At 43.5% G+C, this 26,112-nt stretch overlaps 1 protein-coding gene across 1 annotated transcript; it reads right to left on the bottom strand.

The window, feature by feature from the left end:
- Positions 1 to 5,793: 5,793 nt before the first annotated feature.
- LOC108791989 lies at positions 5,794 to 19,209 on the bottom strand. Its single transcript, XM_018562653.1, has 3 exons — positions 18,859 to 19,209; positions 14,043 to 14,198; positions 5,794 to 6,153 (listed from the first exon to the last, which is right to left on the bottom strand). Exons 1-3 carry the CDS (start codon positions 19,099 to 19,101, stop codon positions 5,794 to 5,796), a joined length of 759 nt encoding a protein of 252 aa, XP_018418155.1. The 5' UTR covers positions 19,102 to 19,209.
- Between the last annotated feature and the right edge of the window lie 6,903 nt (positions 19,210 to 26,112).

Genomic DNA, 26,112 nt, shown 5'->3' with positions numbered 1-26,112 from the left:
TTGTCAGACCTTCAGGAGCCGGCCCCTAGGGCAGGGCTGGGGATAGAAAGCAGAGATAGACATTGTCCCATAAAATTTGATACTGGTCTCCCTCAGCAGGGGGTTGTTCAGCCAGACTTCTGAGTTGTTCCAGTTTTTTGTCAGTCTGCAGTCAGTCTGCAGTGCTGTCTCAAAGGTGGCACTACAAGTCCCAGCCATCTGTCCTGGGCAAACAGAGACAACGGTTGGGGACCGCCGGAGGCCGAGCCCATTGGGTCAGAACAGCGAGAAGAGTTGGGAGCCCCCTCCCTCTGCTCTGAGGCCAGCGTCTGGTAGAGTTTCACTCCTTTGGGAGTAAGGCATTGGCCTCCTATACATTTAGGATATGTATTTGTACATACTTTGATACATACCCATAGTATTTAAAGAGAACTATGGGGTAATTGTTTTCCCCCATAGTTCTCTTTAGTGTCACGGGAGGACATATACCAACCTCCTCCCGTGACCCAAAGCTCAATATATTGCAGGCTATTGTCTGCGATATACTGAGAGTGCCGCAGCTAGGACGGATCCCAACAATACTGTCGAGATCCACCCAGCTGCGTGAGTGACAGCTGGCTCTGCCTATCTAGATACAAATACAATATTCGGTTTTTCCTGTCAGCTCCATGTCAGCACACTAATGGGAAATCATCTCCTTCATCTGGGTCGTGACCAGAATCAACTGAGAGAGGCCCTCCGATTCCCACCGCATCAAAAATTCCATCTGAAAGGGGCGAGATCTCCATTGAGCCCATTTGACCATAGGAATGGTGGACACCATGGTGCCCACTACTTGCAGGCATTGAGTGGCCGAGAGAAAAAACGGACGACAGGACCGGGGAGAATCGACAGAATGACTGGAATTTTTTCTTCAGGAAGGTCAGCTGAGTTAAAAATAGTATCTATCCTGGCACCCAGGTACAATAGGTCCTGTGTGAGGGTAAGATGGCTCTACTCTTGATTGATCAGTCACCTGAACTTATCCAGAGTGGAAATCACCAGTGTGAGATGTGTTAGCAGTTTTGCTCGACTTTGGTGCAAGAGAAGAATATCGTCGAGATAATGGTAGATGCGCACACCCTTCTCTTGCAGTAAGGTGATTTTGGCCAGAAGGACTTTGGTAAAATCTCTCGGAGAGGCTGTCATCCCGAAAAGAAGACAGATGAACTGATAATGAAGACGTCCTGGAGCAAAACGGATACATTTTTTAAAAGAATGCGGGACTCGGATGTGCAAATAGGCATCTCTTAAATCGATTGAAAGCATCCAATCTGCCGGCTGGACAATCTTTAGAATAGTCTGTAGAGATTCAATTTTGATTCTTCTTCTTTATGTAATGATTGAGGCGCTTTAAATCTATCACCGGTCTCCAGTCTTCTTTTGTACCAGTAAAAGGCGTGAATAAATGCCCGGAAAAAGCTCTTGAAAAGGGACCACCACCACTGCCCCTTGGTTCACTAGATTCTCGACATAGGAAAAAAGGACTTCTCTGTGTATTGGGTACAAAGGGATTTTCGTCTGAAGAAAAAAGGAACAAGGGGTTTTGCGAAACTCCCATAGGTGACCCATCAAAACTGTGTTCAGGACTCATCGGTCCTCTACATCGTCTCTCCAGACCTGCCGAAAATCAGCCAACCTCACACCGACCCGGGAAGACTGGAAGGGAAAGCTTTCAAAAGGACTTCTGAGGGCCTGGCCCTGAAACAGGTCCTTTCTTTTTGGAATTTGCTAAAGATTCGTTGGGCCTCCAAGGACTGCCATGCTCTCTACCATGCTTCCTCCCCTCTATCCGATGCCGCCTTCCTAGAGAAGGCATTCCTCTGCTTTAGCAGTCTCCGGTCCTGAGGTATAAACCCAGATTTGCCTCCCATAGCCTTAGCAATTGTGGCATCTAATTTTTATTCCCAAATAGAGACTGGCCCTCGAAAGGGATTTTACACCACCCCTGCCTGGAAGTGGGATCCGCTATCCACGGTCTGAGCCAGAGGGCTCTTCTTCCTGTAACTGCAGACAACATAATTCTGGCCAAAGATCTAATCATATCCATGGAAACCTCAGCAAAAAAGACTGAAGAGAGTCTGATGTTTTTCAGCAGATCTAAGATCTTGGATTTACCGACATCGTTCCATACCGCAGCTTCAGTGCTGTCCACCCAGGCTTCAAGGGCTTCTAGACATCGCAGCTAAGGCGACAGCAGGTTTGCAAGCACCCCCTGCTAATAAATAAATCTTTTTATGGTCCAGATCAGTTCAGATCGGTCAAGCACATCTTTAAAGGTGATGGCATCATCGAGCGGTAAGATGACGTGTCTAGCAAGTCTCATTAGCGCAGCGTCTACGACCTGTGATTCTTCCAAATGTTTCACCTCCTCCTTTTTGAAGGGATACAGTTTGGAACAATGGTTGCGAAAGGAAGATTTCCTTTCCACCTGACTCCATTCATCCGAAATTATATCTTTAATTTCATCCATAAAAGGGAAGGAAAGCATTTCCTTTCTAACATGCTTAAAGTATCGCCTCTTTTTCTCAGGCTGTTCTACAGTGTCCTCCCACAGTAGAACCTGCCTGACCGCCTTAACAAAAGGCTGCACAAGAGAGAAATCAAAGCCATCAAATTGATCACCTTCCTCTTCCGATGATGAACCTGATTGGTCCTCCAGGGGGTCATCCCTCCGGGTGGCAGCAATGGCTCCTGAGGGTCCTGGTCTAGGTTCTGTCCCCTGAACTGTGCCTGGCATAGTCTGAGAGTGAGGAGTAACATTAGTAGAGAATTCCCTCAGGATATCCTGAAAAACGTTTTAAATTATTGATAAAACCTGATGGTTATCAGCATCTCTATCGCTCTATTAAAAAAGGGGAGTTGCAGTTTACTATCTTTGTCTATGATGGTCTCTAGGTATATCTCTTTAAGTTATAAAAAAACAAGCAAAATATCCATAGAATAAGTGGCATGAGTACCTGCAGGCAAGGAGTGACGCTGGTGGCCGATTCAGCAGAAGAGCACAGAGAGCACTGTGCCGACATCAGACAGGAGAGGAGCGGGCGCATGTGACAGCAGTAGGATTTTAAAACGGCTGCTCATCCCGTAGCTCTGCCCCCAACATGACCACGATTATTGGGCCCGTTTGTGCATGCGCAGTAGCGAGCCGGAGCTCCCGTGTTCCAGCGGCCGGAAAGACACTCGTGGAACGCAGAGTGGGCATTCCAGCACGGCTGCCGGCGACACACTGCCATAGAATGAGAAGATGTCAGGAGCAGCCATTACAGGAGTACAGTCCATTGGCACAGCCCCAGCGACCATCAGCAAGGCTCCCCCAATCTTCCACATTTAGTAAAGAATCCAGGGGACTTTACCTAATGCAGACAAAGCAAGGTGAACTACAGGGTAAGCTGCAATCCTGATCCTGAAGCAGGACGGAAAAAAGCAGGACGGAAAAAAAGGAACAGTGGGATGGGACAGCTGGGTAAAATGTATTAGTTACGATCCTGATAGATGGGAGGAGAGAAAGGGATTAACCTATTAATGTGCTGACATGGAGCTGACAGGAAAGTGCTGTGTTTATAGTTCAGGAATGTATTCTATTAGAATAGGAAAAGTCAGTTATTTGGATAGAAGTAGGGCTTTACTTAAATGCTTACTGTAGTAATGGTTTATTGTCAGAGTACTTGTCACAAGATGGCTCATGGCCCAGTGACAGCCTCTAGTTTGATACTGTACAATGACTAATGTAACTTTCCTGGTTTCCAGTGGTGTATTTAGGTTTGGGGCTGCCCTAGGCCCGAATCGAAATTTGGGCGAAATTTCAGATAATAACGAATGCAAACAAATCCGAATTTCTGATTGCGAAATTCGTTAGCGGTAGTCTGTACCAAATTTCGTTTGTTGGATGAAATTTAGTTGCAGCAAAGTGACATTGAAGAAAAAAATAAACATTTCTCCTCAAATGCCACTTTTGCTGCAACGAACGAACCGTCAACAAAACATCAATTCGTACAGACTACCGCTAGCGAATTTTGTTCGAATCCGAAGCCCGAAACGAATTGACTTTCGGACTCGAATCCCAAAAAATTAAATAACACAAAATCTGAATCAAAACGAAACTAAACAAATTTTTTGCTGATGCACATGTCTACCCCCCTGCCCCCACTAAATTTGCCCCACCCCTTCCTGTTTTTGACTTTTTATGTAACCTGTCAGTCGCTGGATACAGTGCACACATTGTATTCAGCTTTTGACATGTTCCGCTATTAGCAAAGCAGGAAAGCTGGGGTCTCAAGTGGGCTCTGCGGAGTCTCAGGGGGGCTTTGCAGGATCTGTGCTGGGCTTCACAGGGTCTCAGGGGGGCTGTGCAGGATCTGTGTTGGGCTCTGCGGGGTCTCAAGGGTGTTGTGCAGGATCTGTGGTGGGTTCTGGGGGGGTCTAAGGTGGGCAAGCAGAGCCCACCACAGATTCTGCACAGTCCCCCTAATACCCTGCAGAACCCACCATAGACCCCCACAAAGCCCACCACAGATCTTGCAAAGCCCACCTGAGACCCTGTGGAGCCCACCACAGATCCTGCAGAGCCCACTACAGATCCTGCACAGCCCCCCCTGAGACCCAGCAGAGCCCACCACAGATCCTGCGGAGCCCACCACAGATCCTGCACAGCCCCCTGCACAGCCTTGTTTGTCTCGCAGCAGATACGCCCCTGGCCCCCTGGGGAATTGATCGAAACTGACTTTAATGCTAACCTTGTGTTACAGTCCCCACAGAGTAAGCTTTACTTTTCAGGTGATATGAGAAACTTTGCCCTAAATCAAAGGCTACTAATGAAGCTCAAGGTAATAACGCTTAAGGAAACCAGAGCAGACAAAATCCGGAGCAGTTGCCTATAGTAAATAATCAGGTTCTCTCTTCAGTTTTTTAAGTTTTAAAGGTAATAGAAACTAAAGTAGCCTTTAATTTAGGGCATATTTTCTCATATCACCTGAATAGTAAATCACTTAGATTTTGTTGAAATGTACTTACTCTGTGGGGACTTTAACTCATGGTTACAAATGGTCACAGGAATGGGAATAATTCTAGTACTATCATGTACATGTGGTAAGCGTTCAAGCTGTGTGGATCCCTGTGCCACTTCAACTCAGTCACTGCGCTATGTGGCAGAGAAGAAGGGAAGAAGGAGATAGGTGAGGGTATGGGGCTGGAGCATTATGGAGGACTTCCTGTTTGTCAAAGTTTGAGCCCTGAAGCAGCACAGTGCAGCTTTATATTGCGATGACACCCATGACCCCAATTACAACCACTGAACCAATGTCCACTTCAACCACAGGCACTGCACCAACATGCACTTTTGTACCGCTGCCACTGCACCAATGCAAACTATTGCGCAATGTTTCTTTTTACACCTCCACTCCACACTGCATTGATGTGCCCTTTTGCATCCACCACCACAGCACTGACATGACCTTTGCTTGAATCCAATGTCACTCTACACCGATGCAAACTTCAGCACCTGCCACCAGTGAGTTCACACACTTTTTTACACAATGTTCCCTACTGCAACTGCAGGTCCTGCACTGAAGTGACATGCTGCACCCACTGCCTTTACACCTGCCAGCAATACACCAACTCGCCCCTCCACACCACTGCACTTAAAGGCATGTCTGTACCTGCTGCCACTACACCAACACATCTAAGTCCTTCAGTAATGCACCAATTGTCACTTCTACACCCACCGCTGTGATCCACTTACCTGCATCTGCCGCCCGTTGATGGACCTGGCCTCCTTCACTGCCGGACCGCCCCAAGCTTCCTCCACCACCCGTCTTGCACTTGCAGGTCCCGGGCCTTCTGAGCCTGACTGACGCTTCGGGACCAGCGTCCTCTGTCACCCGACAGATATCTGGAACCGCCCCCTGACGGGGATCCGCCCCAACTGCCGGACCGCCCCAAGCTTCCTCCACCGCCCGTCTTGCACATGCAGGTCCTGGGCCTTCTGTGCCCGACTGACGCTTCGGGACCAGCGTCCTCTTTCACCCGACAGGTATCTGTATCTGCCCCCTGATGGGGATCCGCCCCCCCCTCCTGCTGCTGCTCCTCCTCTGCTCCACCTCCTCTCCTCGCCTCCACCTCTGGCTCCTTGTCCCGCTAGATTAGGCAACCGAGGCTGCCAAATTCTGTGCAGCCTGGCTTGCCTGACTGTTTTGGGGGCGGCGTTTTTGCCACTCCCTCTAAAGTGCCGCCCAAGGCAAACTCCTTGACATCCATTTTCTGGATGAGAGTTTACATTTTCTTGCAAATGCTCCAGACTCTGTGCTCATCCCTGCTCATCTGCAGCTCAAATACCTATTCAATTATGCTACAAATGGATCTACTCTGAATTATTGAGTTTGACTGGTGAGTCTGGAGTCTATGTCTGTACTACCCTGGATGTCTAGGATCAATATAACCTCTCTCCCCATTGTGAAGATGGTAATAAAAGTTCTTCAGCATTCTACTTTTGGCCTGGATATCAGTTCTGTGAGCACAAGAAGAGGACGGTTAATGCTAATGGAGCAGCTGAAGACTAAAACCCCTAGGCAGACTAGTGATGACCCGGGTTACTCAGTCGGCTCCTTCGTGGGTGAGCATGTCATAAGGTTTGACATGTTTGGTATGTGTTTATTGGTCACAACCCAATCGTTTATATTTTACCAAAAAATGGATATTATATTTTGTTTGTGTACTAGAATTCATTTTAGCATATTTTTCCCTAAAAATATCAATTTGATAACATTTGCGAAAATATTGTGCAACATAACTAGCATCCTACAGGGCCTCTGCTTTCAGAAAATATATAATTTTTTGGAATTTTTAAGTAGTTTTCAGATTAAACGTGAGTGCAAAAAAAATGTAAAAAATTGTTCCAGATGCAAAGTGATTAAAGAAAAACAAAGTTAGAGTATTACTAACTCTAACCCAATGTTTTCTTAGTTTTGGATACAGTGGGGAACAGTTAACATTTCTGTGAGGTTTTTATTTCCGTCTGTGATCCCACTGGAGAGATGCCCCCTTCTCTTGCTCTCCCTGTGATACCTATATGAGTAATGATGGGGTATGGGTGTTGCCAACATAAGGAGGCACAAACAACAATAAATACATTGTCAGAACTTCTGATTTTGTTTTTTGTTTGTCTCCCCATTGGAGAGCTTTCCCACAACTTCTTGTCCTGGCAGGTACATAGATGGCAATAAAAACCTAATAGAAGCTCCAATCTTCCACCCTCTATACAAAATTAAATAAAAATCTTTAGAGTTGTACCTTAATTAGCAATGCAGTGAAGCAATCTGAAAACAATGCAACTATAACTTGGTCCATAGAAACTTTTTATTTTAGGAGGGCATTTTAGACGACATTGCTGACCATTCATCCCCCACCATTGATGGTACTATGGGAAGACATTACTATATAAAGTGCTATACTTTTATATTGTTCCATGCTTGGCTGGAGGGCTTGGCTATAACCACAGCTATATCAGGCATACCTTGATGTTTCATAAGTGACATCGCAAACATGGCGACCTGAAAAAGGCGCGGGAGAGGTCTGAAAACAAGGATAGTCGGGCCAGGAGCTGAATAAGTTGCTTCCTTGTATACTCTGAGTGTTACGTTGATCACAATCATTGCATTCCAATAATACAATCTCCTTTAAATTCAGAGAACCTTGGGACATTAGACAATTTTTAAACTCAACATTCATTAGGGATACTGAACTCAGGAATTAAATCTTAAAAATGCTTTCAAGTAACCTACTAACAAGAATGTATCCTATTTGTGTATCACTCGGCATTAAATCCTCAAATCATCTCTGAATTGGTGCTGACACTGTCCTTCCTTCTGGAGGGGGGCAACTTTTGTTTCCCATGGTCCCTGCATGTGCTGTAAAGTAGTCACCGCTCCAAGCTCACTCCTGTGATGGACTGCAATTTCACAATTAGTTTATTAATTTGTATTGAGATTGTAGTCCATCACAGGAGTAAGCTTGGAGCAGTTTACAACACACACAGGGACTATGGGGAACAAAAGTAGCCACCCTCCAGAAGGAAGGACAGTGTCAGCACCAATTCAGAGATGATTTGATTTACAGCTGAGTGATACACAAATAAGATACATTTTTGTTAATAGTTAGGCTACTTGGACGCATTTTTAAGATTTAACTTCTGAGTATAATGTCACTTTAATACCTAAGAATAGTGTTAGCAGTATTTACTATGCTTGCCCAGGGGCTTTATTGTAGAAAAATGCTAAATTGTGCACTTGGGGGCTATAAATATGCTTGCAACATCAAATCTAAGGGTGGTAAAATTAGGTGAATAATGCTGGAGAAAGATCTAGGTGTATTTGTAGATCATAGACTTAGTAGCAGTTTTATGTCAGCCTGCAGCCTATAAACCTAGAAGGATATTCTCCTACATTTAAAGTGGTTTAGTGAATTTTACCCATGCTTAAACAAAGCATCTCTAGTGCTTTAAAGAAAAAAATCAATTCAGGGTACCATTTAAAAATAATATTCTCCAGAGAAGAAAAATGTGGAGAAAAGGAACTAGATGATGACAGTGGACCCATCATCATACATATTTTTTAATGTGTGGCACCTACTAAGTAATTAGTAAGTGTAACACTTTTACTCACTGTCTCTTCCTGACAATGTATTTATCTGATCTCCTCTTCAGAAATAGTGTCAATTTTGTTCCGGCATCATCCACGGTCAGCATCTACTTTCTGGGAATGTCATGCTGGCTCAGAGATGACATAGTGATGTAAATAAAAAAAAGTCTAACCCAGATCAGTACCATTGCAGCCTCTCATCTTGTGATTTGCTACAAAGTTAGAATGTTGCACTTTGATCACTGGGGAAGAGGAGACTGAGAAAAAGCTTCACCCTGCCTGCAGCAGACTAATGACATTATCCCAGTCTTTCACTAAATTGACAAGAGCACAAGCACACCTTTCAAATGACAAAGGTAAATTGTTTTTAATAATTATTCCATTGCTGTACATTGTTACATGTCAGGAATGTGAAAATTTGCTGAAGGGTTCACTTTAACCAGTTGACATCCGTGGTGTTAAACCGCCTTTCCCATCCAGGCCATTTTTCAGTATTCAGCGCTGCGGTACTTTGACTGACATTTATTCCGTCATGCAACGCTTTACTGAAATACATTTTATACCATTTTTTGTGGACAGATAGAGCTTTCTTTTGGTGGTATTTATTCACCACTGGGGTTTCTATTTTTTACTATATTAAGGAAAAATTACCAAAATGTTACAAAAAAAAACTGTTTCCCTTTATATAAAATTATAAAACATTTATTATTAGCCAATTTTTTTGTGAAATATAAAAGACGGGGTCACGTTGGGTAAAAAGACACCAAACATGTCAAGCCTTAAAATTGCGTGCGCGCGCAACCTCAAAAAACAATAAAACCCAAAATTGGCCACAGGCGACACTTTAAAAGCTTTTACCGCTCATCAGTTTATTGTTATCAGTGATTGATGGCTCTAAAATGATTGCTCTCACTGCGACGTTCGCGGCGATATGTAACGTGTGTAGCGCAATTGACGTTTTCGCGCGCTGGTGCACTGGACGCATATTTACGTTTATATGTGCGTAAACGTGGGGGTGGGGGAGTTAAACATTTTTTTGGGGGGGGTTTACTTTTTTATATGTGACTTTTTATTTTTTTTACTTTTTTATATGTGACTTATTTTTTTTTTAATTTATATATTTTTTGCAATTGGCGTTTTCGCTCCCTGGTGCCCTGAACGAATATTTACGTTTATATGTGCGTAAACGTGGGGGTGGGGGAGTTAAACATTTTTTTGGGGGGGGTTTACTTTTTTATATGTGACTTTTTATTTTTTTTACTTTTTTATATGTGACTTATTTTTTTTTTAATTTATATATTTTTTTGCACTTATTGCTATTGCTATTATATAGGGGGATAGCAATCTCCCTATATAATAGCAAAAGCACACTGACAGGTCCTCTTTATGGAGACATTAGGGGTCTCTAGGACCCCTAATGTCACCTGTGGACCCCAAAAGAAGCTGATGAAGCAGAGATCTGCTTCATCAGCTTCTTTTCTCTGGCTATAGCAGCCAGATGACTGACAGGTGAATGCGGAAGTGATGTAATACACATCACTTCTGCATTCACAGCCCGGAGGTAGGTCAGCAAGGAGCTGATCTCCCTTCCTCTTCCTCCTGACGCACTCCCGAGCCGGTCCTGGGCCGCAGATGGGGCAGTGGATCCCGGGAGTGAAGGTGAGGGGTCAGGAGGGGGGGCTGAAAAAGCGGCGGCGGAAGCCGGAAAAACGGAGGGGGGGCAAAAAACGAGCACATATAGACGATCGGCAGGCTATAGAGCCACCGATCGTCTATATGTGAAACACAGGTTTTTTCTGCCCGGTCGCGCCCACTAGGGGGCACACGTGAGCAGAAAAAAATGCCGCTTGGAGACGGCAACCCGCCAATGCAGCAGTGCCGTCCATCCGTTTTTTTACAACAGGCGGACGGCAACTGGTTAAAGGGCATGGAAGACCATTAATGACATTTTGGGATATAATCATAATGTTTATTTTTTAAGCATGCCATTATTGAGAATATTGCAAAACAACAATGACAAAAATAAAACAATTCTAACAAAGTGTTGTCAGAGAAAACACAGTTGTTCACAAATGATACAATGGGGTATAAAGTTAAAAAAAAAATGCAAATAGCAGTGGTATGCAGTCTAATATACCAACCAAACAGAGCAAACTGATTGGTTTTCATGAGTCACATGAATAATCAACATTACAGAGTGGCAGTTGTGCCTAAAATGCAATAGCATTTGTATCAAAAATATCAAAACAAAATCTAAAGAAAAGTATCATGCATTTGTGAAAGAAAATAGCACTTTAGGTACAAGAAGTTTAATAACAATATTGTAATTAAGTCAATAAAAATTCAGTCATTTATGTATGGAAAAGGTGATGACCAACAGCCATTAAACTTTGTTTAACCAGAAAGATAAAATAATGATCAAGACATTTCATAAGAAGCTCTGGATTTTTTCTATGACACTGAACTTCCAAATTTTTCAGTTTTCAATGAACAATCACACCAACTCTTACTTTTGAACACACCTTAATGTATATCCATAGCTAAAACATTTTAGTTTTAAATAGACTGGGGAAGTGCTATAACTCCTGTTAGGCTTTACTGCAATTGGAGAGATTTTTTTTACTTCCTATCTGGTTTTTCCCATGGCAGGAAGTAAGGTTACATTTCTTTAACAGCAATACAAAAGTAAATTATTATTTTTTTTAAGACGGGGAAGACTAGGACCTCTGTCATCTATTTATTGCTGTCTGTTTCCCTGTTGCAAAATTTCCCTTACTTTCTTATTAAAACTTTGTCCCCAGAATATAAAATAAAGGTAAATCTTTCCAACAGAGCCCCAGATAGCAGTACAACAGAGGTTCTAACCCTTCCCTATATAATCCAAAACTTAAAAGAATGCTTAAAGGAGAACTATGGGGTCAGTGTTTTTCCCCATAGTTCTCCTTAGGGTAACGGGAGGACACAAACTGGTGTCCTCCCGTTACCCTAAGCTCAGTATACCGCGAGCTACAGCTCGCGGTATACTGAGACGCGGCAGCCAGAGCGCATCCCGACGTAGATGACGGGATCCGCCCAGCTGCGTGAGTGACAGCTGGCTCTGCCTATCTAGAGGCAGAGCCAGCTGTACCCCTCCCCCGTCCGTTCCACCAGTCAACGCTGGCAGATCGGAGCGGGGAGAGGGGAATCCAGCCCCTCCCCCTGTCACGGCAGAGAGCCGTGACAAGATCGGAAGGTGAGCGAACCTGGTATATGTTCGCTCACTGTCACAGGTCGGCTCACCTACTGAGCCGACCTGTGACAGTTTCATTGTCACAGGTCGGCTAGAACTATGAGGTGAGTGGAAATCACTCATCTCATAGTTCTCCTTTAAACGTATAAAATGTCCCGCCTAAGAACAGATGTTACAAGATAGCTACTGTTACATTTTCTAGGCAGAAACACCCTTCTCTGATTTTATTGTTCACCAACTGCCAATTTGCTGCCCAATTAGAATAGTGGTCATGGGGGCGGTCTTATTACACACTGTAATGGGTTTAGTAAGGCCTTGTTCACACCAAGCGCGGAGCAGATCCAGACCAGAGCAGGTGCAGACCTGATCAAAACTGCGTCCAATGTATTCCTATGGTATTTTGACCTCCAGTTCACATCGCAGCGTGTGGATCCAGACCAGATCCAGAGCAGGTGAAAAAACTGCGGCAAGCCCTATTTTACCTGCTCTGGAACGCATCAAAAGCGCATCTAAAACGCATGCAAGTGCCTGAAAGCCCATGTTAAACTTAAAAAAAAACGGCCCTAAAAGCATCCAAAACGCGGCACAACCCACTGCACTGCGTGTGCAGAAACCTGACCGGATCTGGTCTGCATTTGGCGTGAACAAGGCCTAAGGGCTTGTTCACACCAAATGCAGACCAGATCCGGTCAGGTTTCTGCACACGCACGATGCGTTTTTGACGCGTTTTTGATGCGTTTTTTCCAGGAAGCTAACAAGGTTATTTGGTCATTCCCTTTTACCTTTGACCTTTCATTAGCTGTTCCGATTATTTCCTGCTTCCTCTGACCTTGTTTCACATGTAAAATTGTTGCAACATGGATCCATGGGATGCAGGCATGCTCCTGGTGATGGTTATTATACTGCTACGCCAAAGTGCTGTAAGGAGACGTCGCTTTTGGGTGCACCCACTGATGAGAGAAAAAGATCCAAAGGGCTAGTTTGGGACTCTATATGCAGACCTTCGTGCACACCCAGACAAGTTTTTTTCATACACCCTCATGTCGATATCTAGGTAGGAATGTTTGCATGTGATGTGTCCCTTCCAAAGACAGGAAGTGACAAAGGAAGATTAGGTCATGACAGATGACCATAGAGGTTTTTTTTCTTTATGGTTATTTTTTCCCATTGAATTGCATTGGGTTGTATTGCGTTGCGTTTTTGATGCGTTTTTGATGCGTTTTAGATGCGTTTTTGATGCGTTCCAGACCAGATCCAGAGCAGGTAAAATAGGGCTTGCCGCAGTTTTTTCATCCGGTCTGGATCTGGTCTGGATCCGCACGCTGCGATGTGAACTGGAGGTCAAAATACCATAGGAATACATTGGACACAGTTTTGATCCGGTCTGGATCTGCTCTGGTCTGGATCTGCTCCGCGCTTGGTGTGAACAAGCCCTTAGGCTATGCCATAAAGTCAGCCCTCATGTGAAAATGTGAAACTGCTTCTGAGAGAGGCACAAAAGAAGCCTTTTTGTTATTAAAGGTAATAGGAAGACATCTTGTGGTGGCTCACTTTAAAGAAATAGAACAGTGTGGGCTGCTGGATTGGATTGACTTTAATGAGACGGGTAACTATAGGATATTTATTTGCTCCTATATAACTGGTTTGAAGGCCCACATTAGGTGCTTTCAGGACAGGTGTTTTAGAGAGACATCAAAGCTGTACAAGTCTAGTGCTGATCTCTCAAGGTGGATGCTCACGTCAACGAAGCTACATAAGGGTCCACTCACATAAGGCAGTGAATTGTATCTCTAGATGGAGGACACTGCAATGATCCTTTACCACACTTAACCCAGCAACTTTGACAATCATCATACAGATATCATCAATACCTTCATAATAGACCCAAACAAGATAAGGACGGGGTGTTACCTATTCACTCTTTTACACATTTGTCACCTTTTTCTTGATAAAAGTGAATTACATTTTACACCCTTTTACGATTTCGGAGCTTTGCAATCAGTGTAATAACAGTTTAGTCCAACATTGAGAGATTTAAAAAGAGGAGTTAGAACAGAAAGCAAGAAGAGGCCAAAAGATGCTCAGATGCTATGGCCTTTGGGCTGCTATCACTTTCCATATTGGAGTCCATAGTCGTTTTTATAGTAGCCTTGATGCCGGACCATTTCAGCCACTCTGGTTGCCTGCACAATAAAGACAATTGCTATGACAAAAACTAACAAAATAGAGAGCACAGTGGCAGCGATGTTTAGAGAACGGGCTGTGGAACCGTAGCTGGTGGCACCATTCTTATCTCCCAGAAGCTTCCGGTCCCGGGACTGCAAAACAAAGGAACAAAGTAAAAGAAAATGACAAGATAGATCAAGCCTCTTATTAGCTATAATACAACAGACATCAAGCTTATATCATGTTAGGATAATCTGGATATTAGAAGGCAGCAGATCACTTCCTTGAAAACACAGATGAAAAGATCTGTTGTGAAGTGACCTATAATGTACAGTACTGTGCAAAAGTTTTAGGCAGGCGTGAAAAAATGCTGTAAAGTTGAAATGCTTTCAGAAGTAAAAGTGTGAATAGTTTATTTTTATCAATTAACAAAATGGAAAGTAAATGAACAGAAAAGAAATCCAAATTAAATCAATATTTAGTTTGCCTTCAAAACAGCATAAATTCTTCTAGGTACACTTGCACACAGTTTTTGAAGGACTCGGCAGGTAGGTTGTTCCAAACATCTTGGAGAACTAAACACAGATCTTCTGGGGATGTAGGCAGCCTCAACTCCGTCTGTCTCTTCATGTAATCCCAGACAGATGCAATGATGTCAAGATCAGGGCTTTGTGGGGGCCAAACCATCACTTCCAGGACTCCTTGTTCTTCTGTACTCTGAAGATAGTTCTTAATGACATTGGCTGTATGTTTGGGGCAGTTGTCCTGCTGCAGAATAAATGTGGAGACAATCACACTCCTCCCTGATGGCATGATGGATAAGTATTTGCTTGTATTTCTCAGGATTGAGGACATCATTGATCCTGACCAAATCTCCAACTCCATTGGCAGAAATGCAGCTCCAGACTTGCAAGGAACCTCCACCAACCTTCACTGTTGCTGCAGACGCTCATTATTATGTCATTCTCCAACCCTTTGGGCGAACAAACTGCCTCCTGCTACAGCCAAATATTTCACATTTTGACAGTCAGTCTAGAACACCTGCTGCCATTTTTCTGTGGCCTTGTGGCCAAAAAGCCAGACCTCCGATGTGGAAACAAGGCTAAGCGACTTGCATGAAAACATATAAACTGGGGTGCAGAAAAATGGCAGCTGGTGCTCTGAACTGTTGAGTCAAAATTTGACATATTTGGCTGTAGCAGGAGGCAGTTTTGTTTGCTGAAGGCCTGGAGAGCGGTACAATGATGAGTGTCTGCAGCAACAGTGAAGCTTGTTGGAGGTTCCTTGCAAGTGTGGTGCTGCATTTCTGCAAATTGAGTTGGATATTTGGTTAACCACCCCAAACATACAGCCAATGTCATTAAGAACTATCTTTAGAGTAAAGAAGAACAAGGAGTCCTGGAAGTGATGGTTTGTCCCCAACGGATCCCTGATCTCAACATCATCAAGTCTGTCTGGGATTACATGAAGAGACAGAAGGATTTGAGGCAGCCCACATCTACATAAGATCTGTGGTTAGTTCTCCAAGATGTTTGGAACAACCCAGTAGTGTATTCTGGTTTGGGAGTGCCCTAGGCAAGACAAAAAAATTTAAAAAATAAATAAAATAAAAAAAGACAGCAGAATACCAGACCCTTTAGGTCTGGTAGTAATGTGAGGAGGAACCCCTATTTTTTTTTTAAATAAAAAAATATGTGGGGTTCCCCCTTAACCAGTTGACATCCGTGGTGTTAAACCCCCTTCCCATCCAGGCCATTTTTCAGTATTCAGCGCTGCGGTACTTTGACTGACATTTATTCCGTCATGCAACGCTGTACTGAAATGAATTTTATACCCTTTTTTGTGGACAGATAGAGCTTTCTTTTGGTGGTATTTTTTTTACCACTGGGGGTTTTAATTTTTTACTATATTAAGGAAAAATTACCGAAATGTAAAAAAAAAAACAGTTTCCCCTATATTAAATGATAAAACATTTATTATTACCCAATTTTTTGGTAAAATATAAAAGATATCACGTCGTGTAAAAAGACACCAAACATGTCAAGCCTTAAAATTGCGTGCGCGCGCGAAACCTCAAAAAACGATAATACCCAAAATTGGCCCTAGGCGACGCTTTAAAAGCTTTTACCACTCATCAGTTTAGTGTTATCAGTGATTGATGGCCCTAAAATGATTGCTCTCACTGCGACGTTCGCGGCGATATGTAACATGTGTAGCGCAATTGTAATTTTTGCGCGCTGGGGCACCGGACGCGTATTTACGTTTATAGGCGCGTAAACGTGGGGGTGGGGGAGTTAAACATTTTGGGGGGGTTTTTTCCCCTTTTTTTATATGTGGCTTTTATTTTATTTTATTTTTTTATGTGTTACTTTTCTTTTTTTTTATTTATATTTTTTTTTTTGCACTTATTGTTATTGCTATTATATAGGGGGATAACAACCCCCTATATAATAGCAAAGGCACACTGACAGGTCCTCTTTATGGAGACATTAGGGGTCACTAGGACCCCTAATGTCACCTGTGGACCCCAAAAGAAGCTGATGAAGCAGAGATCTGCTTCATCAGCTTCTTTCTCTGGCTATAGCAGCCAGATGACTGACAGGTGAATGCGGAAGTGATGTAACATACATCACTTCTGCATTCACAGCCCGGAGGGAGGTCAGCAAGGAGCTGATCTCCCTTCCTCTTCCTCCTGACGCCCTCTGAGCCGGTCCCGGGCCACAGATGGGGCAGCGGATCCCGGGATTGAAGGTGGGGGAAACCGGCGGCTGCGGGGGGGCTCCGAAAAAACGAGCACATATAGACGATCGGCTTGTTATTCCCTTTAACATATTTTAAACCATATACAGCTTTTTTACACTTCTTTCCAAATAGAGTTACTAACTCCGTGCTTAATTTTTCATATTCATGTGCAGATAATTAGTCCAATCTGAGATCTCAAAGGGTGTCACTTTAAACAGTTCTTTTAATTGTGTTGGTGTATGCAGGGTAAATGATATCCCATCCTTTCGAATATGAACGCAAAAGGGGTAACCCCATCTATATGATGCAGAGGCTTCATCGAGCGACGCATCTGCAAAGTGCATTTTGTTAAATCCGGGAAAATTTGCACTGCTGCTCCCTCAAAATCTACTGAACCCTTTTCTCAGGCTGCTCTTAGTATGTCCTCTTTAACTGAGAAGAAGTGTATTCTGCAAACCGTATCTCTGGGCTTTGCTGGTTCCATATGTCCATTTCCCTGGATTCTATGTACTCTATCCAGTTCAATCTCCATATTAGCATCCCGATTAAGAATGGTATTAAGAATTCTTACAACAACCACCTTTAAGTCTGCTCCCGTTATAGTTTCAGGAATGCCCCTCAGTTTCAAATTATTTCTCCGGCTCCTGTTTTCCAGATCATCTAAATGTAATTGCACATTCAAAAATTCATTTCCCATGCTTTGCTTACTTTCCAAATGCATCATATTATCTGACAGGACTGCTACCGTTTCCTCCGGCCCACTTGAAGCTGTACAATAGAGGCTTTAACCGTAGCCATTTCTTGCTTTAACACTCTTTTAATCTGCTCAGTCTGCACCTCTATATCCCTTTTAGTAGGTAATAAAGCCAGTATTTCTGAGAACTCCATGTCTGCCCTGGGAGCTCTTTGAGAAAAAACAGGAGACTTAGTCAATAAAGTCATGCTGTCCTCTAGATGCTGCACTGGACTGTGCATTCTGCTGGACGCATCCGTAGATTCCGCTCCACTGTCTCCTCTCTCCCCTCGTGGAGGCTGCTTTCTCTGCCTCTCTGCGCAATCAGCCGTTGCATATTGTGACATCAGCTCCTTCTCCGAACAGAGCGGGGAGGCACCGGAGCCGCCAGAGCCTATGTAATCGCCTGACCCTGCGATCTGCGATATTTCCCCGTTGCCTTCTTTCCTCTAGACATGGGTTCGTTGCTTCTCCCCTCCTACTAGGGGATAGGGGACGTCCAGCTGCTGCTCAGTCTGGAGCACTTCCGTCGGTGTCCTCACACCACCATGACCGGAAGTCCTCTCCCACCCAGTTTTGAAAGACATGTGGTCTTGTATGCTTCATGAGGGGGCATGCTCCCTCTAATCCTACTGAACCTCACCATACCACATGTCTTTAAACATTGGAGGAAACCCCTTACACATTCCCACAAAGTCCTTTTTTATAAGAGAATCAAATATTGTCCTTGCTGCCCAACAATGTTGTGATGTGATTTTTTAATTTTTTAAATATAATTTTTTTAAATTACTATAGTACTGTTCTGTAATGTCACACACAGCTTTAACTCACCCCCAAGCATGTTATTAAAATGCGTGTGTTATGATTGTTGGCCTTTAAGGCGCATGAAAAGACCCTCTTCCTGCTGAAGGGTATTTTCTAATTGTTGTGTTTTTTGGGGTTTTTTTGCCCAGCTACCCATGCTCTATTTTAACAATATCTTCCAACATTTGCTTCCCGTAGACTTTAAGAGGGTTTGGCGCTATGTCTATTGTTCGTGGACTTTCGGCTATGTTGCTGAACCTAAAGTGAACCAAACTTTGCTTGGTGCGCTCATCCCTATGTGTAACTAACATCCACAGAGTTTGAGTTCAGTGGAAAATATCTTAAATCAAAAAGTATTTGTTAATTAAAAACAATTATTTATTATGATATTATGAATTATCACCACTTTAATCAGAATGATGATTTGCTGAACCTCAAAGCAGCTCCACTACAAACCAAATTTGTTTTTGTATGATGTGGGCAAATCAACAACTTATACATTCTTGGCATAAAGCTGGAAGACTCCTTCTTACCTTGACAGAAAATACAAGGGCGAAAACACCAAGGCAGCAGAAGTTCAAATACATGGCATTGAAGAGCGACCAGATGATGTGATCTCGGACACGGGGACCCTCTGGCGTAATTGTCACCACAGTGGTTTGGACCTGTTGGCTCGGGATATTCCGAAACTCTGTCTCCTTTCTCAGCTGCTCGTAGCCACGCTCATTGTATGTTGGTGGAGAGCCGAGTTCACGGGCATAATCGCTGGCTTCCATGACTCCTGGGTAGCAGAGGAAGGATTAGAGGAATTTCTGCAGAGCTCTGCTGAGAACCGTGTTTGTGGAACACTGGAAGAGAACAGAAGCATGTTAGCTGGTGGGAGGGACAGGTATCTGATGGGGAAGTTTCATTTCTCTACTACATGTTCCCCGCACATGAAAAAAACGAAACTAGAGTTGCAAAATGAATAGTATGGAAGTATGGAGAAATTAATAAAGGGAAACATTAAAACATGTCTAACTGGATGAAGACATAAGTACTAGATTTGTGGAATTATTTCTTAAGGTGGCCATTCACCTTACAGTTATCGGTCAATTTTTTTTTGTCCCGTCATCGCACCCTCGTCCAATTTCCGCACAAATACCCCATCATGCACAGACCAATGTAGATTTCGATATTCCTTCGTCAGCAATACTAACTGGCCGACAGAACGGATTTTTGTTTGCGCATGTGCAGTGTTAATGTTGTGATTTTTGTTGTACGAAAACGCCACTAGCCCATTGATTTCAGTCCGTTTCGACAAAAGTTTTCCAATCTGCCCGTTCAACCAAATTTGGCCAGTTGTACAGTAATTGCGATCGTGCACTTCCCATCAACTGGCCGATTCCGAAAACGCTATTGCATTAGTTTTTCGTACGATAATCGCAAGGTGTATGGGAACCTTTAATGTAAAGATATCAGCTGTGTACAGTGATCTGCCCTAGCCTGGATCTAGGATGGCATTGCCGTAGGTACAGCCTAAGGTCACAAACCCATAATGTTGTAATCATATACAATAAGCAGCAGTCAGCACATATATTCCTAAATAGTAATATAATTTGATGACCTTGGCTTGGCTATTTTATATCCAAATGATCTTGAAGTATTCACAAATCAGACAGGGTTGTACATGCGCACTTCATATACAGCCCGAGCTCCAGCAGTTTAGCTTAAAGTGGTTCCAAAGCCAAAACCTTTTTTTTAGAACTATCAGTGTTCCTGAAGGGCAGAAGCAAATAGATATCACTGGCACATCATTATCCTTGGTCAAAGATCAAGGACAGGACATTTAATTGCCACTCACAGGAAGCAACATTTCAAAGGCTCTTGTGATGAGACCAGGGAAAATTCTATGCACTGCAATATAAATTGTTCCTAATTTCTAGTGGCGACCCAGCAAGGTTTGCGGCCAACAATTTGTGATTCGGATAGCTATAGTGGCAGTGAGCCCAAACCTCAGCCCTACTGATAATTCTATTTTAACATAGTGGGCGGAATTTGAAAAGGAAAAATGGCCCGTCACTGTACTAATTAATCAGTTTTGTGCAATTAGACAATACTGAAATATGAGAAAACGCTTGGTGAGTGTGTATATGAGTTTTTCCCGCAGGAAGCAACTTCAAAGTGTATTTCCACTTTTGCATTCAAATTTGAGAAAACTCTTCTATATGTTTATGTGTTCTTATTCACACAGCACTTTTTTTGTATATTTCTTATCTTTAGGATGTCTCTGTGTAGCAGGCATTTGCAAGCTTCTCTCTCAATTTCCAAGTGACAGAAAAGTCTGTCTGTCTCCATAGAAAGACTAGGGACAGACTGAGCTTCCCATCACTAAACCCAGGAGTTAAATCTTGAAAATGCATTCAAGTACCTTAAAGTGACATTAAAGTCAACCGCGCCCCCCCATCCTTTCCAATCCTGGTGTAGGGATTTACCTTAAATGATGCCTCTTAATCCGATCTTCTTTCCTGTAGTTTTCAGCTGTCCCTCCAGAGCTGGTCCCTGATCCAGCGCTGACTCCTCTGTCCTGTAGTCCTCTTCTCTGACGTCTCACGGTGCCTGTGGGGGTGCATGCTGCACCATAGACTTGCCTTGTGTCTCTCCTCGTCTCCCGGCCAAACATCTGAACTGTGCATGTGCCCGCCCCAAAATGCTTTGCGGCCCCCGAGAAATTTTCAGATGTCCGGACGGGAGCATGCAGCGGAGCCACAGGTAAGTTTAACCCTTTGAAAGGGTTGTTTTTTGTATCGTTTTGCATATAACTTGCTAGCAGTAGATTTATGCAAAAACATGCAAGGGTTTAATAACCCTTCAACTATTTATTTGTGTATCACTCTGAATTGATGCTGACACTCCTCCGCAGCATGATCTGTCCTTCCTTCTGGAAGGTGGCTGCTTTTGTTCCCCATGGTTCCTATGTGTAAAGTAGCCACTGCTCCAAGCTCACTCCCCTGATGGACTACAATCTCACTTTTAGATTACTAATTTGTATTGAGATTGTAGTAGGGTTGCCCCCTTTTCTTCATGTAATATCTGAACACTCACTGCGCTGCGCTACAGAGGGGGTGGTGTCACGAAACGGCCACGCGTTTACCTGCCGGGGCATACATGCATGTGATGGAAACACCGACAAAAAGAGGGGACATTCACCTGGCGGGATAAGGTATGCTGCCGGGTCCCCTCCTCTCTCGTGCAGCTGTCAGGTTTTCGGTCAATGTCCGACTGCTTTTCAGAGGGGGTGGCAACAAAATGACTGTCAATGACCCCCTCTGATGGCATCACCCGGTGTGGGGTGCACCCCCCCCCGCTCCCCCCTTGTGATGCCACTGTAGATATTTAACCCTTTGTTAGGACACACAGTGTTCAAATATTTTACTTTTTGTTAGGAAAAACAGTTCAAGTCCAGTTTACAACTGATAATGAGATCTGCCAGCACAGGCATAGTTATGTTAATATTAACCTACCTATCTTCTTGCATTCCAGAGGGAAAATAAGTGTAGGGGAAAAAACCTTTCTTTCAGAATATAACATGTAATATGCAAGCAGCAATTTTTTTTTTTTTTTTAAGTGCTTCATTGTGAAAGAAAACATGTAACAAATATGAAAACGGTGTTATCCCAGCTTGGCTGCAAAAGTTGAAATACACTTTAAGTTATCTTTTGTCTTTCTGAAGCATAGACCCATCATATATCTAAATGACATGAGGAAGAGAATGAAAAGGAAATGTGTGTGCGCTCAAAGTTCTGTGCAGATCCGAGTATTCTTCCCGCTTTTTCCATTAGAACAGTACAGAGTCTTATTACTGAAAGACTTTCTTATCTAGTTCACTTGCAGTTTACATTTTCCAACAGTACTATGTCACCAACTCTCTGTCCCAGCATTGTTTTTAGTGCTGGAAAGAATGAGTTGAAAGCCAAGTCAAGCATTTTTTTGGGGGGTCATTACAGGGAGCGGTTGTGGTAGTTATCTAGGGCTATGCAAATAATTAAAAAGTTGAATTGGGAAAAAATTACAGGAAATGGTTTTGACTTTTTTCTTGTTTTTCCCAAATTATAACAAAGAGTTAAAATGTATTGTGATATTGGGGAGCTCACAGAGCACTCGCACAGGCTTTTCCATTAACAAAACGTCTTTATTTTCTGTTCAAAAGGCAGACAGTAAAGGAAGTCCAACATAAATAGCTTGCTGCAGCATATAACAGATATGGGCTCACCAATGCTCACCCTTCACAGGTTATCCTGTTCAGTGTCCCAGTCCCAGGACCTTACTGTTTTCCTCAACAGGATCTCTTCAGGAATACACTGGGCACTTTGAGCAGCTTTCAGCAGCCTTTGATTTCACACCCATACACCTTGGGTGCCTGGCTCTCTCAGCCTCTCTAGGCCTTCCAGCCTCCAACACATACACAGCCTCCTGGCTTCTGGGTGGAGTCCGCCTGACTCCGGGACACAACCTGTCCCTCTTCCCAGCAGGAGCCCTGAACACACTCCAGCACCCTCCTCATGAGGGATGCACACAGGTGCACAATCAGGTGCTGGCTGCCACTAAAGCCTGGACCCAGGAATGGAGATTTCATCCCTCCCAATGCTCTTTGAAATCTCCCAGTTCCAGGAACCCAAGCCAAATCAGGAAAACCTGGGAAGAACTGCAAAGGCAGCTCTTTCCCAGTAAACGTTTGCACTTTCTGGAACTGCTCAGCCCCCCTGGCTGAGAGACCTGGGTGACTATATTGCCAAAAGACACCCTGGCATTGCCACGCACTGCTACAGTATGTATTGAGTTGTTACTAAATGAAAGCTTTATCTGCCTGAAAACAAGATAAATTAGAACTGGATGAACTGAAGTGACCCTCTAAATAAAGAAAATAATTAACCCCTTTATGACTGAGGCCTTTTTTTCATTTTTTGTACCCATGTTATATTCCACATTTTAGGCCGGAAAATTACTTAAAACCCCCCAACATTATATATTTTCTGAATGCCAAGACCCTATAGAATAAAATGGTGGTAGTTGCAAATTTTTATGTTGCGCAATATTAGCGCAACTCCTTATTAAACCCCAATATTTAGTGAAAAATGTAATTAAATGCTGGCTCCAGGAGCCCAGAACTGACAGCCCAGGGACCGGAAGTGATGCAATCTGCATCGCTCCCGGTCCCATAGAACGGGGAGGGGATCGATGAACGGAAGTTCGTCGACCTCCTCCCCAGCTCCCCGCGGACACCAAGATCGCCGGGCCCGTAGGAGGGGCAACGGAGCCCGGGAAGCACGGTGGGGGTGTCCGGCGGGGGGGTCGGCCCCTTCTTCGGGACGCAGAAGCGATCTGGCGACAGGTAAGTCGCCAGGATCGCTTCTGTTGTAAAGCCGACAGTCGGCTCTACAAGTTTAAACAGAGTCCCGGTGGCAAAAGTCACCGGGAGTCTGTTTAAACAGCCCCGATGCTGGCGACGTACACTGTACGTCGTCAGTCACGAAGGGGTTAAAATTCTATTTTCAAAGTACACATATCCTCTTACATTGTGGCCAATATAGTCATAACACATACATATGTAAATAAGCACACAGAAGTCTAACATTTCCTGCAGGTGGGAATACCCGTTTAAAACCAGTAATATATCATATTCCAGCTGGTTAGTTTCTTACCTTATATGTGCCTCTGTGCAGCAAAGGAAATGAAACCAATTAGTTTTTTTCCCCTGAAAACATATCTCCTGTAAGGGCAGGAAGGCATGCAGACCGCCAGATACACCCAGCAAAGACCACAGATTTCGAAACAAACTTCTAGCTTTTAAACTTTAATCGTTTAAGGACAATAAAAAAATGTTGATGTAACATTTCAGTATAAAATAGGGAGGTTAACCACATTACTCAGTTAAATTCAAAGACAAAGAACATGCGTCTTAGCTCCGGTGCTCACAAAAGGTTATATTAAAAGTAATGTAGAGTCGTTTTGTACAGATTTTCTTTCTTTAGTTACTTTTGGTCAGGAGTCAGGACTACAAAAAAGGATTAACAGGTAACACAATTATGTTATGGGGAGATTTAGAAAAACAAAAACTCTGTTAATGCTAGTGATAGACAGCAACATAAAAAAGTTACCACCTTAATTTAGCTAAGCAAATAGGTCAGAACCTTTCATTGGATAAGTGTTATTATGTGGGGTTGCTTTCGTTGGTTAGTTCTAGGTTCAGCAATGTTATGTTCCCAAAAAATGAGATCAGCTGCCCACCTGAATATACTGAATGACCCTGATGGTGCATTGAGCATATTCCAAGATGACAATGCCAGGATTCATCAAGTCAGATTGTAAAAGAGTGGTTCAGGGAGCATGATACATCATTTTCACCCATGGATTGCCCACCACAGAGTCCAAACCTTCACCCCATTGAGAATCTTTGAGATGTGCTGAAGAAGACTTTACACAGTGGTCCGACTCTCCCATTATCACTACAAGATCTTGGTGAAAAAGTAATACAACTCTGGATGGAAATAAGTGTTGTGACATTGCATAAGCTTATGGAAACGATGCCACTAGGGTTGGGCTCGATGTTCGAGCCGAACGTGAGTTTGACTCGAACATCGCTACTTCGTGTGTACGCCGAACACACTATCAGGGCGTTCAGCGGGCTGTTCGCCTGCTGAACGCCCCACAAGGCAATGTGTCTTGTGAAGCTCTAATTGGCTAAAAGCTTGCACCTGACCACAGGAGACTGCATAACCGACTTGGTGGAGCAGCTACACATTCTGCATCTCTGTCGGATGCCGACCACAAAGCTGCCCCTGTGGGTGTGTGTATTTCTGTGTGTGTGTGTATTTAGTTTGTGTGTATTTCTGTGTGTGTGTATTAGTGTGTGTGTATTTTCTGTGTGTGTGAAGCAGGGTGTATTTCTGTGTGTGTATGGGGGGTGTATTTCTGTGTATGTGTGGGTGTGTGTATTAGTGTGGTGTGTGTATTTCTGTGTATGTGGCGTTGTGTGTGTATTTCTCTGTGTGTGTATTAGTGTGTGTGTGTGTGTATATTTCTGTGTGTTTATATTAGTGTTTCTGTGTGTGTGTATATTAGTGTTTCTGTATGTGTGTGAGTGTGTTTATTTCTGGGTGTGTATGTGTATTTCTCTGTGTGTATTAGGGTTTGTGTATTTCTGTGTATGTGTGAGTGTGTATTTCTGTGTGTGTGTATATTAGTGTTTGTGTTTCTGTGTGTGTGTGTGTGTATTAGTGTTTCTGTGTGTGTGTATATTGGTGTTTCTGTATGTGTGTGAGTGTGTTTATTTCTGTGTTTGTATTTCTCTGTGTGTATTAGTGTGTATATGTATTTCTCTGTGTGTATTAGTGTGTATATGTATTTCTCTGTGTGTATTAGGGTTTGTGTATTTCTGTGTGTGTGGGTGTGTATATTAGTGTTTGTGTGTTCTATATGTGTGTGAGCCTGTGTACAGTGACATTAGACCAAAAAAAAATAGCAGAAGAGAAAAAAAAATAAAAAAGTCCCGCCGCACCACGACCCGTCCGAACTTAACGAAGACTTGCCGCAAAATGTCATCCCCTGCCAGAATGTACTCCACCCAATTGACATTGTCAGCTGTCAAATGGTATAACACATAGCATTTAGGTACTCCCGAATGCAATTTCTGAGCTCCTGAAGGCCATTCGGGTCTGTGAGCAGAGGTGCCATATGAAAAGTATTTTGACACCCCTGCTCACAGACCCGAATGGCATTCAGGGGCCTGGTAAGGCACAGAGGGGGGG

The sequence above is a fragment of the Nanorana parkeri genome, unplaced genomic scaffold, assembly GCF_000935625.1.
Source record: "Nanorana parkeri isolate BGI_ZX_2015 unplaced genomic scaffold, ASM93562v1 scaffold589, whole genome shotgun sequence".
In the NCBI taxonomy this organism is placed as follows: Eukaryota; Metazoa; Chordata; class Amphibia; order Anura; family Dicroglossidae; genus Nanorana; species Nanorana parkeri.
Note: the sequence above shows the minus strand (reverse complement) of the source record. Positions and strands in the feature narration are given on the sequence as shown.